Consider the following 20,929-nt stretch of genomic DNA (forward strand, 5'->3'; position numbering starts at 1 on the left):
ACTTATTAAGGCTGAACTGTTTACATTCCTGCATGGAAAGATGATATTTATAACTCATGAGACCTTTGTCAGTATTAGGGTAGTGGGAGGGGAAAAAATATAGTATGTATATATATGATAGATAGATATATAGATAGATAGATAGATAGAGGGCACAGGGTGAGTTGAAGATGAAGGGGTGATATCTGGAGAATAAAATTAAGGGGTGAGAGAGGATTATACTAGGAGAAGAAGAAAGGGAGAGGTAGAATGGGGTACATTATCTTGCACAAAACAGACAAGAAAAGGTTCTTACAGTGGAGGGGAAACAGGGGAAGGTGAGAGGAAATGAGGGAATCTTATTCTCATAGGATTTGGCTTAAGGAGGGAATAACATACACACTCAATTGGGTATGGAAATCTGTCTTACCCTACAGGAAAATAGGGGAGGAAGGGGACAAGAGAGCAGGGGGATGATAGAGAGAAGGGCAGATTGGGAAAGAGGTAATCACAAGAAAGTACTTCTGAGGAGGGACAGGGTCAAAAGAAAGAATAGAATAAATGGGAGGGCAGGATAGGATTAAGGGAAATAGAGTTAGTTTTTCACAACATGTCTACTATGGAAGTGTTTTGCATAACTGCACATGTATGGCCTGTATAGATTGCTTGCCTTTTCAATGAGGGTGGGTGGGGTGGGAGGAAGGGAGAAAATTTGGAACCCAAAGTTTTAAAAACACATGTTTAAAAAAAATGTTTCCACATGCAGCTGGGAAATAAGAAATACAGGAAATGAGGTACAGAAATCTATCCTGCCCTACAGGAAAATAGAAAGGGAAGGGGATAAGAGAATGGGGGGAAGAGATAGAAGGGAGGGCAGACTAGGGGAAGGGGTATTCAGAATGCATGCCATCTTGGGGTGGGGGGAGGGGCAAGATAGGGTGAAAATTTGGAATTGAAAATCTTGTGGAAGTAAATGTTGAAAACTAAAAATAAATTTATATTGAAAGAGAATTTAAAATTTTATTCTAAACTTAAGAAATAAAATAAGCATTTCTGTTAACATAGAATAGAATCTTTTTTTTTAAGATGACTGCACATGAAACTGGAAATCTATTATGCACAACTTGCTATAATTATTATATATAATAAATAAATGCCAAAGAGAGGTCCTAATCCAGCCTCAGAAACTTGACACTTACTATCTGTGTGACCCTGGGCAAGTCACTTAACCCTGATTGCCTCACCAAAAAGAAAAATAAAATACAATAAAATAAAAAATAAAAATAAAAATCTATGACAATATATGGACCTAAATTAAACTCCCTCTCCAGGCCAATGCTTTTGGTCTGTAAATATTGTTATCATTAGCATTTATTAAAAGTAGGTCCTCTGTCAGGCATCTGATCTAATTTCAGTTACTCTAATATGCCTGAAGGTGGCAAAATTGCCAATTTTCACCAATTCAACTGCAAAATTGCCAGATTCAATTGTTTTTCTTTAAAACAATTCCCATAACTTATATGAGCTAGCTTCAAATTAAGGAGATTTTTAATTAAAAATACAAAGCTATAGGCATATAAAAATTCTTGCTTGGCATATAGTATTAACTAGTTGACTATGTTTGCAAACACTCCTACCTGCTGCTTGGATAAGTTGTATTCAAGGGATTGATGACATAAATGAAGCCCACAGATTGTTTCAAAACATAATTTTTAAAACTAGCATAAATTCTCCCCCTAAACCGGGTCTGGCAAGGTTCCAAAATGCAATGGTTCAATTGTCATTAAGAAGCTTCTTCTCCTTCTTACTTTAAAGATCCCTCAGCATTATACATCCTCAAAAAGAATTATTTACCACTAACCCCTTGCTGCTGAGACATTGGCAGCTAGGTACCATCGTGCTGAGCCTGGCATCATCCTGAGTTCAGATGTGGCCTCAGGCATTTACTAGCTGTGTGATCCTAGGCAAGTCACTTAACCCTGCTTGCCTCAATTTCCTCATCCGTAAAATGAGCTGGAGAAGAAATGGCAAACCACTAATCTCTGCCAAGAAAACCCCAAATGGGGTCGTGAAGAGTCAGAGACAACAGAAACAAATGAACAACAAAGCTGAGGCACTTCTTACAGTCAAAGGCAGTAAGTAACTGAAAAGATTGAATAACAATCTGAGACAGATATCTCCTACAGTCAAAGGCAATGATAGCGTGAGTAGTGAATTCCTAGAATCCATGCTCAGGAAAAATGTATTGACTTCATAGGAATTAACACCTTCTGGGTATCAGCACTAGCAACTTAGAGCAATAGTTCCAATTATCTCGTGGCTAAAAAGTTTTAGTGTTCTGTCTCCACAAAGAACGAAACAGAGGAGTAGTGTTCAATTCAATAAACTTCTATTTAGCACCTATTATGCTCCCAGAACAATAAACACCGAGGATGAAGAAAGAGGCAAAAGACAGACCTCCAGGAGCTTACAACCTAAACAGGGTGACAACTTGCAAACAAATATATTCAAAAATACACAGGATAAATAGGAAATAATGAATAGAGGGAAGGCAAAGGAATTAAAAGGGGAAGGCCTCCTGTAGGAGGGAGTATGAACAAAACAGGTTAGCTGACACTCTGGACTCTGCTTCAAGATAAATCAAAGGAAACAGGAGCCTAAAAGGTGAGACCTACTTAAGGAGAAATCAATGCAGTTTATTCTCCTATTCTTGCCGCCTTCTGCTTCTCATCTCCTTGCACCAAACAAAAAGCTGCTATTACTTCAAACAGATTCCATTTTTCCCCTTTAACCCAAAAAGGACAGTAATTGTTATAGAAAGCTATTATTTAGTAATAAGGGACACTACACTTGACTGCAAATAAAAGGAATTTTTAAAAGCATATCTACAATGAGACACAGAAAGAATGAGTTATAAAATTCAAAAAACCGCATGGAAGATCTCATTAAATGAGGCATCATTTTAAAACAACCATGTTTTTCTTTTCAATTAGTGTGAGAGGGAAGGGTCATCATACTAGATAAATTTTTCATGAAAGGAGAAGAACCGGGGAAAGCTGCACATTTTAATAATTTTAACACTGGGCAGGACCCTTATAGGTTACGTAGCCCAACCTCACCAAAAATACATATCCTGAACAGGCTGACTTGAGAAAAATCTGGAAAGACTTGTATGGTCTGATGCTGAGTGAAGTGAGCAGAACCAAGAGAACTTTGTACACAGTAACAGCCATGTTGTACCATGACTAATATTGATAAACTTACCTTTCTCAGCAATACAAGGATCTAAGACAACCCCAGAGGCCTCGTGATGGAAAATGCTGTCCACATCCAAAGAAAGAACTATGGAAGTTGAATTGCTATCTTTTTTTTTCTCTTCTGTTGAGTTTTGTTTCCTCTACCTAATGGTTCCTCCTATTGGTTTTAATTTTTTACTTACTTCACTAATGTGAAAATGTGTTTAATAGGAATGTAAATGTATAGCCTATATGAGATTGTGTGCCATCTTGCAGAGGGTGGTGGGGAGGAAGGGGGAGAAAAATTTTAAACTCAAAAGCATATGGAAGTGATTGTTGATAAATCAAAATAAATTAATAAAATTATATATAGATATCCTTACCTGCTGTGGCTCAGATTGAAGTTCTTGGCCACAGCAAGTACTGACCACTGTTAAGATCCCAACCCACGGTCTGAGCTCTGTAAGACTCCACTCTGAGGGGCAGATAGATGGGGCAGTAGATAGAGCACCAGCCCTGGAGTCAGGAAGACCTGAGTTCAAATCCAACCTTAGACATTTGCCTCTAGTTGTGTGACCCTGGGCAAGTCACTTAACCCCAACCAGAAAAGGAAAAAAAAAGAGGGGAAAAAAAAGACTCCACTCTGAGCTATGCCCCCATTCTTGAAACCAGGGGTGCATGTTTCAACGACAATACAGAAAAACATACAATGTGGATACTGTCTTTTCTCTTTGTCTTATGACATAGTGGAACCCCACTGTACGCTGGTATGATAGGATCACAGAGACAATCTTCAGGAATGTTAGAGAAATTTAGTCCAATACCCTCTTTGTGCATGTAAGGAAACTTGAGTCCCAGAACAGGTAAGTCATTTGCCTATGGTCACACAGCTACTAAATAATATAGACAGGTCTCCTGATTCACCCCCTCCAAACTGCCTTAAAAGTAGTACAGCCACTCCTTTGGAAAATTGATTCATAGCTTTTTGCTACTTACGAAAAAATGTTTGAGGTCAGGGTAATTCACAGAGACAAGGAGATACAGAAATGCATCTTCTAAAGTGCCACAGACAAAGAAGTATTATAGAATGTTTGGGGAGATAAGTAACTGGGCAAATAAGATATTTCTTAAAAGAGAAAGAGGGCCACTGATACCTTATTTTTAAAATACAGAAAATAAAACAAGGACCAAGGAATACTGAGATGAAGGACAGCTTTGAAAGCTACTAACTGAAATTATTATAGTTAAATGAAAGGCAAGCAATACATAATAGAGACCTGTAATTTCGTTTATGTATGTGGAAATGCCTGCTTTGTTTGGGATTTAAGTTCAGAATAAAACAACATCAAAAATAGAATACTTATAAAGTTGACTGTTAACTTTACATTATAATAACTGATCAAAATTAACTCTGGTTATTCGAAAAGTATGGCAAAAAATAATCTTGTAATGCATTAGAGACCTCATTATAAACTATCTATATAGTATTGGAGACAGGAAAGGTATCTGATTTTGGAAGGTCCCAGACCTCCCCATCTCTCCTCAAGCCCCCTATGCCACAGTCTTCAGCAGAGGGATTCAGCTCCAACTTTGGGAAAGGATTCTAAGGTTCTGAAAGCACCCTCACTACAAATTCCAAGACCCCACTACGTTACTGCCCATCCTTCACACCCCCCACGTCTTGCTCCTCTTCTGAATTAGAGAGGGCCCCTTTCCTCGCCAAGGTCAAGGCTACCACTTGTGACCTAATTCTATCCCTGTCTGGTAGCTCACATCAATCACTCCTCCTTTCTTACTGTTCCCTCTGTCTACTGGCTCCTCAACCTACAGTACCAACAAACATGCCAAGATCTCCCCAGCCTTAAACTTTCACTTAACTCTGTCGTCCTTCCCAACACCTTAAAAAAAAAAATCATACTTAACTGCCCTCATTTCCTCACTCTCCATTTTTTTTTTTGGCAGACCCTTGTGGCCACTTGGACCTGAACCCAACCCTGTACTAAAACTGTTAACAATGACCTCAAAAGATTAAGTTTCAAGCACAATTTTCTTCTGTTCTACTGTATTACAGGAAGTATTTGTTTTATTTGATGTTTGTTCAGACCATAGAATAACAGTCAAAATAATAGTTATAACATTCATAAACAATGACCTCTTAAATGCTAAATTCAGTGGCTTTTCTCAGTCCCCATACTCCTTGGCCTCTTTGCAGTTGCTGATATTTTTTAACTTCGCCTGGACACTCTCCTACCTAGGTTTTAATTAGGTGGCCCTCCCCTGATGCTTCTAGTCGAGGAAACTGAGGCCAGCAGAGGTTAAATGATTTGCCCAGGATCTGAGGCCATACTATTTCACCTAGCTCACACACACATGCACGACAGCACTGCTTTCAGCGTTTTGGTGTATATGGAGCCTTTTTTTTTAAGTAATTACCTCAATGGGGTAATATCCCTAATAGTAGAATCTCTGGGTCAGCAGATAGGACATGGCCAAGTTAGCTGTTCTATGTACATAATTCCAAACTGCTTTCCAGAATGGTTGCGTTAATTCACAGTTCCAACAGACATGCATTACTACACCTGTCTTTCCCCGACTTTCCTCCTAATCCTATGATTAAGGATGAATGTTCTATATATGTGGGGAAAAAAAGAATGCCTCAGTTAGAACTGAGTTAGGACAACTGACAAAGAAAAGACGTGGGAACATAGATGCAAAGAAACTGTGGCTGGGGTCCCCCACAATTGTACTAGCTGTGTGATCTTCACCTAAGTTTCACCTAAGCTTCAAATTCACCATCTGCAAAATGAGGATGTGCACAACCTTGGAGTTGTGAGGAAAGTTTCTAGTCTACACATGCTGACAATATTAATGACATTTTTGCTAACAGGAAGAGATGTTGGCTACCCCATGATGGTCAGCAGGGGGCAGCAACAAGGCTAGCTTAGCCCCTCTCTGGCACAGTGCTGGGCTAGGGGAAAGCTAGTGCAATGGGCAACCTGACGTTTTCATCCACATTCCCAAGTCAAATGTTCCTGGATAGTGCCAGTACCTAGATTTCTTATTTCTACTGGGTTAGAGCACCAGATACTAGCTACAGATGAAAGCTTGGGTAAGTCATTTCTCTGTGACTTTACATTTTCTCATACATAAAAAAAGGGACTGAACTAAATCCTCTTTTTCTCTCTCCCCACACTTCTTTTTTTCCCTCTCTCCCTCCCCTCTTTTCCTCCTTCAAAAACAATACCCCTGGGTGTATAAATATAGTCAAGCGAAACAAATTCCCAAATTGACCATTTCCAGAAAAGAATATCTCAATCTACAGAGTCTGAGTTCAGCCTCTGTCTTGGCTGTCCTGTGTCTTTTTTCAGATAAACAGCCATCTTACATCATGTACTAAAGAAGCTGATTCCTTCCATTTTAAGTACTCAATTCATTGGTCTAGCCTAGAAGAGATCCCATTCAAATCAGCTTGCTGATATTTCTGAATCTTTACCCTTCTATCCAATGTTAGATATCCTTCCCTACTTTGGTATCTATAAATTTGGTACGTATGGGGGCAGCTAGGTGGCGCAGCGGATAGAGCTCTGGCCTTGGAGTCAGTAGGATCTGAGTTCAAATTTGGCCTCAGCCACTTGACATTTACTAGCTGTGTGACCCTGGGCAAGTCACCTGCCTCACACACAAAAAAAAATTTGGTTATGTACGCCTGCCTGCTATATGTGCCTTTATACAGATAGCTGATAAAACCTGGCACAGGGCCAATCATAGATTCCTGGTCCCTCCACAAGACTTAATTCCAAGATAACATCACACCACCCATGGCTACTCTTCGTTTCTTGCCATTCCTCTAAATCCACCTAAATGCACTCTAGTCCATTTCTACATAACCTGACCACGTGAAGTCCATGAAAGACTTTGTCAAATGCTTTGCTAAAATCTAGCTAAATTAAATATGCCCTGATCTAGTAATCAAAAAAAAAAATGAGGTTAATTTGGTTGTTCTTGATGTAAACATGTTCACTCTTTATAATTGCTGCTTCCTTTTCTAGATATTCTTTTAATATCCCTTTGATAACATTCTAGTATTTCACCAACAAAATCAAGCCTACTGGCCCTTGCAGATTCCACTTTCTTTGAAAATGGGAGCAATATTTTGACCTTGTCTGGGAAAAAAAAATCACTCAGTTTTCAGCAACTTACCACTTTCATTACCTTAGTTTATGGGCTTATCTGGGCCTGTTGACTTTAGACTCCTCTAGAGCAGCGCTCTTACACTTTCCCTGCTTAGCTTCGCTTTCACTTAACCTCTGAGCCATTTCTATTGTATCCTTTCCAGTCCAAAAGTCCTTGTTGACCAAGAACATAGAAACAGAATAAAAACTGAGCAGCTCTACCTTCCCTTCCCTTTTGGTTAGCTTCATCCCATTCATCCTCTACTGAATTCCCCTCTCTTCTTTGTCCATTCTCTCTCTACTACAGCAAACTGACTTATGACTTAGTTGATCAACTATGAGGAGTTGCTTAAAGTTTGAAGATAATTGATTTTTCTTTGTTCAGATACCAAAAGGGCCTCAGAGACATTCTCTATTTGATTTAGGGAAAATTTTGCTAGTAATTAGACATGCCTAAAAATAGAATGAGTTTTGCCTCCACTGGAGGTCTGCTTGACCATCACTTATTGACTATGTTACGGAACAGATTTTTGTCTCAGTGTGGATTTGCACTAAATGACTTCTAAGTCTTCTAACTCTGACTCTAGGAACATTAATAGCTGTATAAACTACTGTGTATAAACAGTGCACAGTTTATACTTCTAACAAGCAAACATTTTAAGTTTCACAGAAATCTTATTTCATAAAAATATAAAAAGTTCAGTGTTGTATATTTCCCAGTGAACCAAAAAGTAAGAATTTCATGGTCTTATAATATTAACGTACTGATATTTTACTCAAAATAAGTTAGGGGGGCAATCCCAATGGAATACCCTGAAGAACAAGAAGATTGGGGTAAGAGAGTGCTGGAAGCTGAAAGTCACTTAATACACACGATCTACATCTCCAAATAAGTCTGTGTCAGAGAAGTCAGTGTGGTGTAGTGGGCAGGGCACTGAATTTAAAGGAAAAACCCAACACGCCACCACTCTACCTATATGAACTTGATTCAAGTCACAGCCTATTTTACAAGTGAACTTTCTCATCTGTTAAATCAAGATACTGAGGCAGATGATCTCTGAGGTCCCTTCTACCATTAAACGCTAAAGAATAAATTAATTTTGTAAGCCCAAGCTAATTTATCCTATGCATTCAAAGTTAATGTTACTAATGTTAAGGGACCAATTCTTTCAGCCACGGGGTAGCATTAAGAGTCTGCTAATAATGTGTTACAGTGGACAAACCCACTGGTTCGGTTTTTGTGACTGTGTGAGTTTTTACTTTTCAAGTTCTTTTCAGCTCCAACACCCTAGAATCCTAAAGCTGTGGCATCAAGGACTTCAGAGATTTAAGTTCCGTCTAGAATGAATTCCATCTCCCAAACTCGAGTTTTTCTGGCTGAATATAGTGACAGCAGCATAGGGCCCATAACTATTCCTCATGTCCCCAAGCTGTTATCTTCTCCTTGGTTTCCAAAAACAACCATAGACTGAGAGTTGGAAGAATCCCTGAAGGCCCTACCTAGTCCAATCTACTTGTCTTATAGATGAGGACATTGTGTCCCAAGGAGATTAAATGATTTGCCCAATTCAAAAGCAGAAAACATCAAAGACAGAATTTGAACCCTAAGTCTCCTCTGGACTAAAAATTCAGCTATCCTTCAATTGTATCATACTGCACACCAATGTAGAAGTTAGGCCTAAGTAAAAGAAGGCAATCAAGTTAAATAATATACTCCGGACCTTTCTTCTCAGAAAGTACAAGTTAGGCCTAAATATACTCTGTATGTTTCTTCTCAGAAAGTGGCTCAAAGCAGAGTTCAATATTATTACCTCATCATCACTACACTTTATTCACATAAGTACTGAAGGCTTCGCAAAGCATCGAGAAGGAGGTAGCACGGTTATGTGTGGGTAAATGGCTCTGCACAACCAAAAATGTACCCACGACACACTTAAATTCAATCTGCATTATAAATATTTTCTCCATCACTTTCTTTGTTATTGTTGTTGTTCAGTCCTGCCTGACTCTTGTGACCCCGTGGACCACAGCATGTCCAGATCGTCCATGTAATTTTCTCAGCAAAGACACTGGAATGGTTTGCTGTTTCCTTCTCCACTAGATTAAGGTAAATGGAGGCTGATTTTCCCAGGGTCACAAAACTAGTAAGTCTCATAGCTCACATCTTCCTGACTCCAAGGCTAGCGCTTTATCCTTTGAGTCACCTAGCTACCTCTTAGTCAAACAAATTGAGTGACTTGCCCAAGGTCAACCAATTTTGAACTTGGGTCTTCCAGAATCCAGACTCTATCAGCTATTCCACCTATCAGTTTCTTTACTCTACACCATTAACAAAACAACAATCAGGCCCTGATGTGCTGTGTTTGCTTATTTCCAAGGCACTGTTCTCCTAAGCCATCAGCTCCAGCATTCAGAATCATATTATCCTCATGTTAGAAATGAAAAAAAATCAGACTCCAGAGAGGGTGGTGCTCTCTGACACTCAGAAAGGAGCAAACCTAGTATCAGTGGAGGGAGATTCAAACCACTACAGATACTGGTTTGGGCACCAAATCCAACGCTACTTCTCTTACACCATGCTATCTCTACCTCCTAACAAGCTGCCCCTGACCCCTTAAAAAGAATGAGATTCAAGCACATATTTCCCATAAACTGATTTCATCCAGGAAAGATACACATACATCAAAGTTTATGGCAATTCACTTTCTCATAATTAACTCTTGCTTTTTATTTCTCTCATGTGGTAAGACCTTAATATCTAAAACAAAACCAAATCCTTGTAATCTCTCCATGTGAGCTATTTCATCAAAAACTAAACCAAATATAACATGCTGAGGTACCAAGAGCAAAATTCTCAGGGCCTTTCACTAAATGATGACTTCAGAGAAAAGGAATGGACACGCAGTTTAGAGGTTTTGGGGGTTTTTTGGGGGGTTTTTTTGGGGGGGGACCTAGATGTGTAGTTTTGGTACAGGGGACCCCAGGGAAGAAACAGCCTCTACCAATACAGATCTACACCTGCTGTGCAATTTTAAAGTCTTAGAGAGTTACCCTTCTGTAGGTAGAGATTTACGAACAAAGATATGCAATGAACATTCATATTTTTTTTAATTCTTTAGCAACTCAACTGAAAAGAGTTTAAGGCCATTCAACAACTAGCTTGATTGCCCTGCTAAAAGGGAAAAATTTTTAAAGTTACAATGGGAAAGCCAATCAAAATTATTTATTACAGACCGTGCTCTAACATCAGTACAATACTAGATATAATAAAGCAAATTTAGTTGATGGTTTCAGGATAGCATACAAACTTATAGGAGCTACAGGATTTTTGAAGATAAGTATTAAGAAATCTCTAACAATGTGGAGAAATGTGTTTCCCTGAGCTATACTACCATGGAAGGTTAACTATTTAAGACATTAGGTTGAAGTTTGGTTTGGGTTTTTTTCCACCTAATTTTAATTAATACAATGAAATCAGAAGAAAAAAAATTAAATGTGTTTGTTTTTTGGGTTTGTTTGGGTTTTTTTTTTTGGGGGGGTCACTTCCATAAAGAAAAGCAGGAGTATTTAAGCTGTCTCTAAATCCTTTTACATAAGGAAAGATTCTAACAGCACAGTTACTAAGCCTTAGCCACTGCAATACTGAAAAAAAAAAAGCAGAAAATGCTCATTTTATGCTACATTGAGGGAAAAGAAAACAGCTACCAGCTTAAGTGGTTTAATTCATCAAGTTTTTAAAAATAAAAATTGGTACATTAATGTATACAATACAACAGCTATCCAAAGAAGGGAACAAGAGGAGCTTGTCCTAGTTAGGAAAAAAAAAAAGACAATTTAAGGGAACACCACCCCCTCAAAAAAGAAATAAATCACAACTCACCTGGGATTGCCTCCTCTTCATAATCACGTTCACTCATGATAGTAAGATCAAAAAGCTTAAAAAAGAAAAAGAAAAGGACAGGGGAATAGAAATCCTGACTCTTCTTCAGTGCTCAAGAGTTCAGCCAGCAAGGACAGTGAGTGAGAGAGCGCTGCCCCAGCTCACTTGTCTGCACGTCCTCAAAGACTCTTAGGAAGAAGTGAATCGTGGCAGATAACCCCAAGGCAAGTCCATCAAAGGTTCAGGCAGTTTTTAAACCAGACACATGGCACAGAAACCCAACCAGCACTGCCTCCGAAGCAGTAATACACTCCAATACACTCCAAGAGAATTAAGTAGGATAATCATCAGCGATAGATAAGGGGAGGGCCTAAATAACTAAGATCAGGTGTCTTCAAGTACCCACACTTAAAACAGAGGCTTCCCAGGGTGACTGCAGGTACATTCTATACTGCCCCTCCAACCAAGCCTTTGTGCCCAAGAAAAAGCATGGAGCCAGCAGGCTACAACATTAGGGGAAAGGCACAATAGGGAAATTAATCTGATCTAATGGCTACACTTATCTGTAAAATGCTTCATGGTGACTCTTGTGGGTCAGGGTTTTTAATCCTAAGTATAAGTAAAAGTGCACAGGATTAAACATAATGCTTTGTATCATTCCTCTTCTTCCCTTCCCCATCCCTGCCCCCCCCAAGACTAACAAATTACAGTTATTTTCCCTCTTAAGCTATATGGCATTCAAGAATCTCACTTTTGCAGAAGCAGTCATTCAGGGGTTGTTCTATGACATCCACAATGAACAACCACCAAAGTATGCCTTGTGTTAACACTTAACAAAATTCATCTCTTACCCTCAATCACAGGATTACAGAAATACCCAGAATTGAGCAATCATCATGTGATTGTTACTTTATTCCCTCAGAGAAGGATTTGGTTCTTCCTACATTTCAATTTCGGATGAGATTTTAAAACTCACTCTAGCTCAGCGACCTTTATATAAACAGCATGAACATAAAGGCCAAACACCTGGCTCTCCTACTGGCTATGTGTGTCTTTGGAAAAAGAACCCTAATTTCTCTGGCCTTTGGTGCACTGTAAATAATAATCTCCAAGCTACTAATTGTTGTACTCTAACCAGTACAACAATTCTACAAACCTTCAACAATGATCATAAGAGGGCTTTAGCAGCAATAGAGGTAGTTCCTTCAGTACTCATTTAAGAGATCTCTTAAATGCTACAACCCTGCCTAGACACTGACTGGCTGTGTGATCCCAGACAGGTCAATCCACCTCCCCCAGCCTCCCTTTCCTCGTTAGTAAAATAAAGGTAATAATAGCACCTATCTCACAAGGTAGTTGTGAAGATCAAATGAAATACCATATGTAAAGTGCTTCTGTTCTACACTCTTAAGTGCTTAATAAACTTTTCTTAGACTGGGGACCAAGCTTTCCCCCTGGCCATTCAAATGGTAAATGGAATAGTACATATACACCCAAAAATGGAGTAAGTAGAAGATAAGAGCATCCCTGGCTTCCTCTGAATCCCATCTACAGGAAGCCTTTCCCCACCCCCCTTATGATCTGTAGAATATTTCCAGTTCATCCTGCACTTGTCTCTATAGGTGTTTGCACACTGTCTCCAGCTTTAAACAGAAAGCTCCTTTAGGCCAGGGACCGTCTTTTGCCTTTCTTTCAAATCCTAGCACTTAGCCTGGCACATAATAGCACTTAAATATCTACTGATGTGACTGACAAGCTGTAGTTTTATCAGGAAAAACAAAATGTTCAGAGCTTGGACTCTATAACTATACACAACTTAACTATATATAGAAGAGATGTGTATATATAGTATGTGCAAAGCATACATGTGTGTATACAACATAAAACATAGTTAATGTGATGCATGTAATAAAATATCAAATATCTCAAATATCATTTGCAATGTGTAAGTATATATTGCTATTAGTATACGTACATATTACTACATATTCTTACAACTGTATTAGTATCAGGAAAAAAGAAGTTTCTAGCCCTTGAACTCTACCATCAAAAATATAAAATAACATTATATACAGAACACATAAGTATACATATAATATATGCATAAGTATGCCTATGTAAATACATATGTATATACACATAACATATAATATATACCCTATGAATAATGTGATACAATACATATTACTACATTACTGTATTAGTATAACACTTTCTGGAGATTGAACTCCACTACTATCCGAAGAAATGCCATCTATACACACTATTCACTACATACAGTCCCCACTATACATATATCATAAACACACATAATATACAATATATACACATACATGTATGCAAAAATACATAACTAATGCAAATATGATGCATATTCAATACACATGTGCACATATATTCATATTACTGTATTCGTATCAGGGAAACCAACTAAAATGTCCAGAGCTTGAACTCTGTGTATACATGTTACTATATTAGGTCATATTACTATATATGTACATATTGTATCAGTATAAATACATACATCATTATGTACATGTACATTGCTATATACCCCATGTTACTATATTGGTACATATACATATAAATGACTATATATTACTAATCAGTTTTGTCCACCACTAACCTTTCCCTCTTCATCCTCACAGACCCAAATAAGCTCCTATTTACTCAGCCTCTAAAGCCAGCAGAGGCACTGAGTCCTGATCCCTGCTGGCTTCCTTCATCGTCATTTCTGGTTAAAAAAGCCCATTAAAAGCTCTAGTATTAACCCATAAGATCCTAAACAGTCTCCATATCTGTCATCAAAATGAATTTAGCAACCTCCCACAGGAAAGGATAAGTAGCTCAGGGCAAAAGGATAAAAACTATGGGATAGATTAAATTAAGAATGTTTTAGGAAGTTAAGTGTGAATCACTGGGGATGTGTAATTATGGTATTACATATCATAATGGTGCACAGAAAAGGGGGAGCAAATCTGGAAATACAGACTGCTCTGGGCCAGTGAAGAAGTTTTATTAATGTATATTATACTTGCTACATAACCCTGCCCCTCACCCTACTTCAGGTCTCCCTGGCCATGAGTAAGGGGGTAAGATTCTGAAATCAGATGGCCTAAAAAAAGAGGAAACTACCAAAGTCAAATATAGTTTAACCCTTCCTCACTTGATTTAAAGGGTACTAGGGTACTTCCCAATGATGATATACAAACTTTTTTTAACGAAGAGTTTGAAGAAATTTCAACATTATAAATCATGTTAATAACTTGACCTTAAAAATGGGTTCAGTAGCACTACTGTCCCACTAACAAGGAGATCTGGGTAAGGCACCAATGTCCAGCTAACTTCTCTACAAATGGACTGCAAAGAATAAACACTGTGGAATTAGTTAAAGACGATTTATAATCCTCATCTAAGTAAATGCATTAGTAAATTTAAATTACTTCTTAATGGCTCACAGACAATGTCAGGGAAGGTTTCCCAAATTTGCATGTTATGAGGCTTTTATTCCTTAACCTGGTCCAGTTGAACAACTTATAGAAAGATATATAAAAAGGTTTGTGAAACCTGCTGAAGGATCAAAAGCTGAGAAGGGCAGTTTTATCGACTCAATGATGAAAATTAAGATTTTTAAATATTAAAAGAATGGGAATGGCTGGGTCTCCCGACCACAAGTCTCTCCCCATCCAGTCCACCCTCCACGAGGCTATCAAAGTGATTGTCCTAAAGCTTAAGTTTGACCTCTCTCCCAACCCCTTTCACTCAACTCCAGCGTCTCCCATGGCATCTCTAGGACCAAACATGAAATCCTCTGGCTTTTAAAACTCTTCAGATCCTAGCTCCCTCCACTCTTTCTAATCTCCTTACATCTAACTCCCCTCCAAGGACTCAGTCAGTGACACCGACCACCTTGCTGTTCCTCAAACCAGAAACTCCATCTCCAGGCTGTCCCCCTATGCATGGAATTCTCTTCTTTCTCATCTCCACCTTCTAAGCTTCCTTCAAGTCTCACCTATAAACTCACCTTCTTCCAAGAAGCCTTTCCTGATCTCTCTTATAATCCCCAGATTATAAATATAAGGTTATAAATTATTATTGTGTCAATCTTAGAATACAATATTATAAATTATAAATAAATACAATATTATAAAAATATTGATTTCCCCAGAGAATATCTGCAATTTATCATGCATGTAGCTTGTCTGTAGTTGTCTCGTGCTGCTTCCCCCATTAGACCACTGGCACCTTTAATCATGGACTATGTTTGCCTTTTTTCGTATCTCCAGTACGTAGGACGGTGTCTGGTACATAGCAGGTGCTTAATACTTGTCGACTAGAATAACATACAGAAAACAATATGAAGTTCAACTGGGCTAAATATAAAGCTTTGCATTTAGGTTCAGAAAAATTCAATTGCACAAGTACAGAAGGGGGATAACAATGGACAGATATCGCTCTCACTGATAACATGGTGTTCAGCTTCAGGTGCCATATTTTTAAGAAAAGCATAAACAAATTAAGGTCTGTCCAAAGGAAGTCTATTTTTTTCGGGGGGAGGCGAGAACAATCTGGGAACGATGATAACTGATGTACACTGAAGAGGCTCAGCTTAATGACAGCTGTCAAAATATCTGAAGGGCTGTCATAAAGAACAATTAGATTTATGTACACATACAGCAGAACTTGGACCAATGAGAGGAAGTAACAAGGAAACAGCAGGAAAAAGTAGAAGAATCGCCTTGAAAAGTAGTGAGCTCTCTGCTGATTCATTTCCACAGATAAAGTCTGAATGCAAAAGACTACAAAAGAAATGGATCTAGACCCTACCCTGGCACCACTTCTTTGGGACAGAAACTGTCCCTTTTTGTACTCCTATACTGTTTTTAACCCAGTACTTGACAAACAAAAAGTGCTTAATAAATACTTATTCATTCATCTTTTTCCCCCTTGTTTAAAGTTTTAATGTTTCAATTTCACTCATCCATTCTTTATTATTATTATTTTTTTTAGGCAATTGGGGTTAAATGATTTGCCCAGGGTCACACAGCTAGTTAAGTGTCAAGTGTTTGGTCTGAGGCCGGATTTGAACTCAGGTCCTCCTGACTTCTGGGCCAGTGCTCTATCCACTGCACCACCTAGCTGCCCCTTCACTCATCCATTCCTATGAAGTCTTTTAGTTATCTAAAAGATGGCACATAAGGATAGTTCCCAAAGCATGCTCTTTTTATTTCCAAGGTTTAGGAGGTATTACTTACATGAATGCGCAGCAGATAGAGTACCAGGCCTGGAGTCAGGCAGACTCATTTTTCTGAGTTCAAATCTGGTCTCAGGCACTTACTAGCTGTATGACCCTGGGCAAGTCATTTAATCCCGTTTACCTCAATTTCCTCATCTGGAAAATGAGCTGGAGAAGGAAATGGCAAGGTGTTCCAGTATCTTTGTCAAGAAAAGGCCAGATTGCGTCATGAAGGGTCAGAGACAACTGAAAAGACCAAATACCAAATCCGAGACACTTCCTAGAGTCAAAGACAACAAGAGTAGGGTAAGTATTGAATTTCTAGAATCGACACCCCAGCAAAGATGTATTGACTCTTCATAGGAATAGACACCTTCTGGGTACAGCAATACACATGAGGGTTAGTCTAGTGCAACAAAGAGTTGGACTAAGAAACAACTGAACTGAAATTGAAATGAACTTACTAGACTACACAAAGAAACTATTCTGGTCAGAACCTTGGATCCCTAATTGAAAGAGGTCTGAACACATGTAGACAAGAATTGTTACACCAGCAGTTAATGGAACCTAATATTATGAACCATTAGCGTAAAACAGGATTTATGAAGCATTTTTCACTTTTGTGTTACACTGTTAGATATGAGGGAATTCATTTTTGTGCTCAAAAGCAGCAAGCAGGAAGAGATGAGGAAAAACTGAAAACAATCTCTAACTCCCAGACTGGGACATAATATTTTTATTGGCAGAAATCTGGTATTATCCCTGCACTTGACACTTAGTAGCCAGTTCATTAATGTTAATTGACCATTAATGAATTAGATAAAAAGATAGTCAATAGACAAGTGTCAAGGTAAATGGGAAATTTTTTCATTTCTTAGTTAAAAAAATAATAAATTTATCAGAATGTACCTCCACTTTTTGATTGTACACAAACACTTTGACACTTTGTGGCATTCTGACAAGTAGTAATTTTCAAATGAATTTAAGGACTCCATTTTATGGAAGAGGAAGCTGCTTAAGGACTAGCTCACTTGACAGTCTCATGGTTAAAAGCAGAACAGGACTTGAATTCTGGGCTTCTGATTTCAGTAGTATGAAGAGTTTTTAAAAATTTCATTGAAGGAACAATTAGGTCCCCAAACATGTCTGTCTCCAATCTTATTTGTGCTATGGACTTTTTTGGCAATCACCATGATGCCTATGAATTGCATCTCACAACATTTTTAAATGAATAAAATAAAATAAATTATGTAGGATTACAAAGCAAATCAATCATATTAGAAAACAATTATTAAAATTTTTTTTAAAAGATTTCACAGACCCCCTGTTAAGAAGTCCCTGCCTTGGAAATAGCTGCTTCAAGTAAATTAGGTAACCTGATACATGCAGGAAATCTACGGTGTGGATTTACTGCTCATGATAGCATGTCATTGCTTTTCACATGGTGTTTATAGACAGCTGGGACTGGACACTCTCAGATTTAGGAGAGCTTAGTTTCCATTTTTATGTTTGTCATCTTTTTATGTGATCCTGGGGAGTTTACCTATAGGGAATGGCCAGATAGGCAACAAACATTTATTAAGAGCTATGTGCCAGCCACTGTACTAAGTGCTGAGGATAGTTCCTGCCCTCAAGGAGCTTGCAATCTAATGGGAAAGACAGCATGCAAGCAGATATGTGTGTGTCCACATGTGTGATTATATGAAGCTACACACGGATAACTATGAAATAATTAAAATAGGAAAATAACAAGGGTTAAGAATGGTTTCCTGTATAAAACTGGATTTTAAATGGGACATAAAGAAAGCCAGTAGGCAGAGATGAAGAGGCATAATATTCCAGGCATAGAAGAAATAAGGCTTGGATTCCTAATTTCATTGGTTTAAGGGGCTTCCAGTAAAGAACTTCCCTCTACCAAAGCAGGTGAGCAATTATAATTTATAAATTCTCTGTAATTCACAGAGAACTTTCTAGAGCAGCGAGGCCATTACACAATAACATAATATTGGCTTGAACCAGATTAAAATATAATTGGGAAATATTTAATATTTAATATAATAATAATATAATAATAATAAATATTTAAATATTTAACAATATTTAATAAATTAAAAAATAAAACATAGATAATATTAAATTAAGTCAATATGCAACCCACAGGGATCCTTATTTATAGTGACTTACCCAGAGGCACAGAGGAAACATGCCTGAAGCCAAGTCTCAAACCAGGTCCAAGACCATCTCTTTATCCACTACAACATACTACTGTTTCATTTAGTTTTTACTTATGATTTACCAGGGAATTTAGAAGGAAGAGTAATTTCAGCATTGCTGCTTTTATTTACATAACATATATTGCACCACAAAATACTTGTCTTGAATTTCAAATGGGGGGGGGGGAAGTCCACGATCCACAATCTTGCTTTTTAGTTCAACCCATAATGCACAGCCTCTACAGAAAACAGCAGTATCTATACTGTTCGCAAAGCTGATGCTGAGCCATATTAGTACAATGAGAACAAACAGCTCTCACCAGCACTGGCATGGTTTCAAAAGAAAGCTGCCTCCCAAGTCACCAGTTGTCTTTATAACATATCATTCCCAAACTGAAACATCAGTCACAGTCGAAGCATGCATAGCTGAGAGAGTTTATTAAGACTTATATATCATTTGGCTTTTTTCCCCCTCGCATGTGTTATTGTTGTTTTAAATGAAAACTCACTTTGCCAAAGACAAGTAAAATGGTTTTTGCCATATCAGTTCAACTAACTTGATCTCATCCAAAGAAATACAGAAATGTTTGCAAAAGTATACAAAATCCTAAGTTTCCTATCAGGTCAAAAGTTTCAGGGTCTCACTTCAGTCAGCATTTTCTCTAAGCTTCAAAGACACTACCACATCCTCATTACAGATAGAAAGTTACCCAGATACTGATAATTTCCACATTTCAATGAAGGTATCAATGAGTGGGTGAGGGAAAGGATGGAATGTTTTTTGCATACATAGCAATCAAAAAGTACATATACAGAGATGACCAGTTAGAACTATTAAGGAGATGATGTATAACGGCAAATTAAAAACACAAATAGACCTCTAGAGAGAGTATATATAGCTCCAGATTTTTTCTTAACTGACAAAACCACACACCCATGAATAGCTAATACCTTTCATTAGAAACAACAAGAAGAAAGTACACTGTTAATTTCCTCTAGATAAAAACAACTCATAAGGTCTAAAAAAGAGTGTTGGCAAGCACCAACTGAGATTAACTTGTAAATGTCATCTAACAATTTCACAGGTTAACAATTACAGTTTCTGAAGGAGACTTTTCCCCAAAACAATTTGATTCTTTTTAGTGAGATCAATAGCTTCCTTTGAGTAATCTTTTTTTATAGCCTCTTCAGATGCATATTTAATGGTCCGTGGCTGCCTGCTCAGCTCAGTTGCTCTGGTATAACCTACATAACCACTTAGATATGCAGAGGCTGTCTGTCTCAAGAGACCTTTCCTAATCCCCCGGTTACTACTTTGTCACAACTAAATCCCACCTTCTGGAGAAAGCCTTCCCTAACCCTTTTCGTTCTAGTGCTTTCCCTCTTTTAATTATTTCCTAATTATCCACCAGTTTACTTTGTAAATATTTGTTAGCATGTTTTCTCCCTCATTAAATTGTAAACTCCTTGAGGGGAGGGGCTGCCTTACCTCTTTTTGTATCCCAGGCATTTAGTACAAAGCCTGCCACATAGTAGGTGCTTAATAACTATGTTAACCGATTGTGTGACACACATGTGTATATATATATAATTAAAATAATATGTAATGAACACATAAGTGTATATGTGTATGCCTTTTCTCCCTTCTACCCAACCCCCACTAGAGTGTATTCTCCTGAAGGCAGGGATTTTCTCATTTTTTTGTTTCTGTTCCCTGCACCTACCTAAGCCATACACACAGCAGACATTTAAAAATACTGGACATTGTTATTACTAGACAACTGTATAATATTATTATCATCCCAGGACTCAACCTCCACATTCACTTTAAAATCCATATAATGGGGGACAAACTTAAGATGTATCACATCTACATGGCATCAAAATTAACTGAAAGGAAAAAACTGAATCATTATGTTTTGTCCAAATGTGTGTTTGGATTGCTAGCATATTTTAACTCAATTATTGTGATATTCTGAAGGCTGAATGTCCGGTTCAGTTGCCATATTTTTTTAATAATAAAGACATTTCAGATCGAAGTATATTATTTGCTTTTTTTTTCTGTTCTGTTTTGTTTCCTCTTTCTGGTGGTTCCTCCTATTGGTTCTAATTCTTACTTAAAACTTCACTAATGTGAAAACATGTTTAATAGGAATGTATATGTATAGCCTATAGCAGATTGTGCGATGTCTTGGGGAGGAAGGTGAGGAGGG

The 20,929-nt window shown here is 37.9% G+C and overlaps 1 protein-coding gene across 6 annotated transcripts in view; it reads right to left on the bottom strand.

Moving 5' to 3' along the window:
* SLC12A7 (solute carrier family 12 member 7) overlaps nucleotides 1–20,929 on the bottom strand; it is a 325,942-nt gene that overhangs the window by 120,126 nt on the left and 184,887 nt on the right. Inside the window, exon 1 of one of the 6 annotated variants that reach the window (XM_078153301.1) lies at nucleotides 11,268–11,362. The exons of the other annotated variants lie outside the window; for them this stretch is intronic. Within the exon in view, the coding sequence (XP_078009427.1) occupies nucleotides 11,268–11,304 (37 nt within the window). The 5' untranslated portion in view covers nucleotides 11,305–11,362. Of the gene's footprint in view, nucleotides 1–11,267; nucleotides 11,363–20,929 lie in introns of those variants that run through there. 6 annotated transcript variants of the gene reach the window in all.

This window comes from Phascolarctos cinereus, unplaced genomic scaffold, assembly GCF_003287225.1.
Source record: "Phascolarctos cinereus isolate Bilbo 61053 unplaced genomic scaffold, phaCin_HiC Scaffold_4;HRSCAF=312, whole genome shotgun sequence".
Classification (NCBI taxonomy): Eukaryota; Metazoa; Chordata; class Mammalia; order Diprotodontia; family Phascolarctidae; genus Phascolarctos; species Phascolarctos cinereus.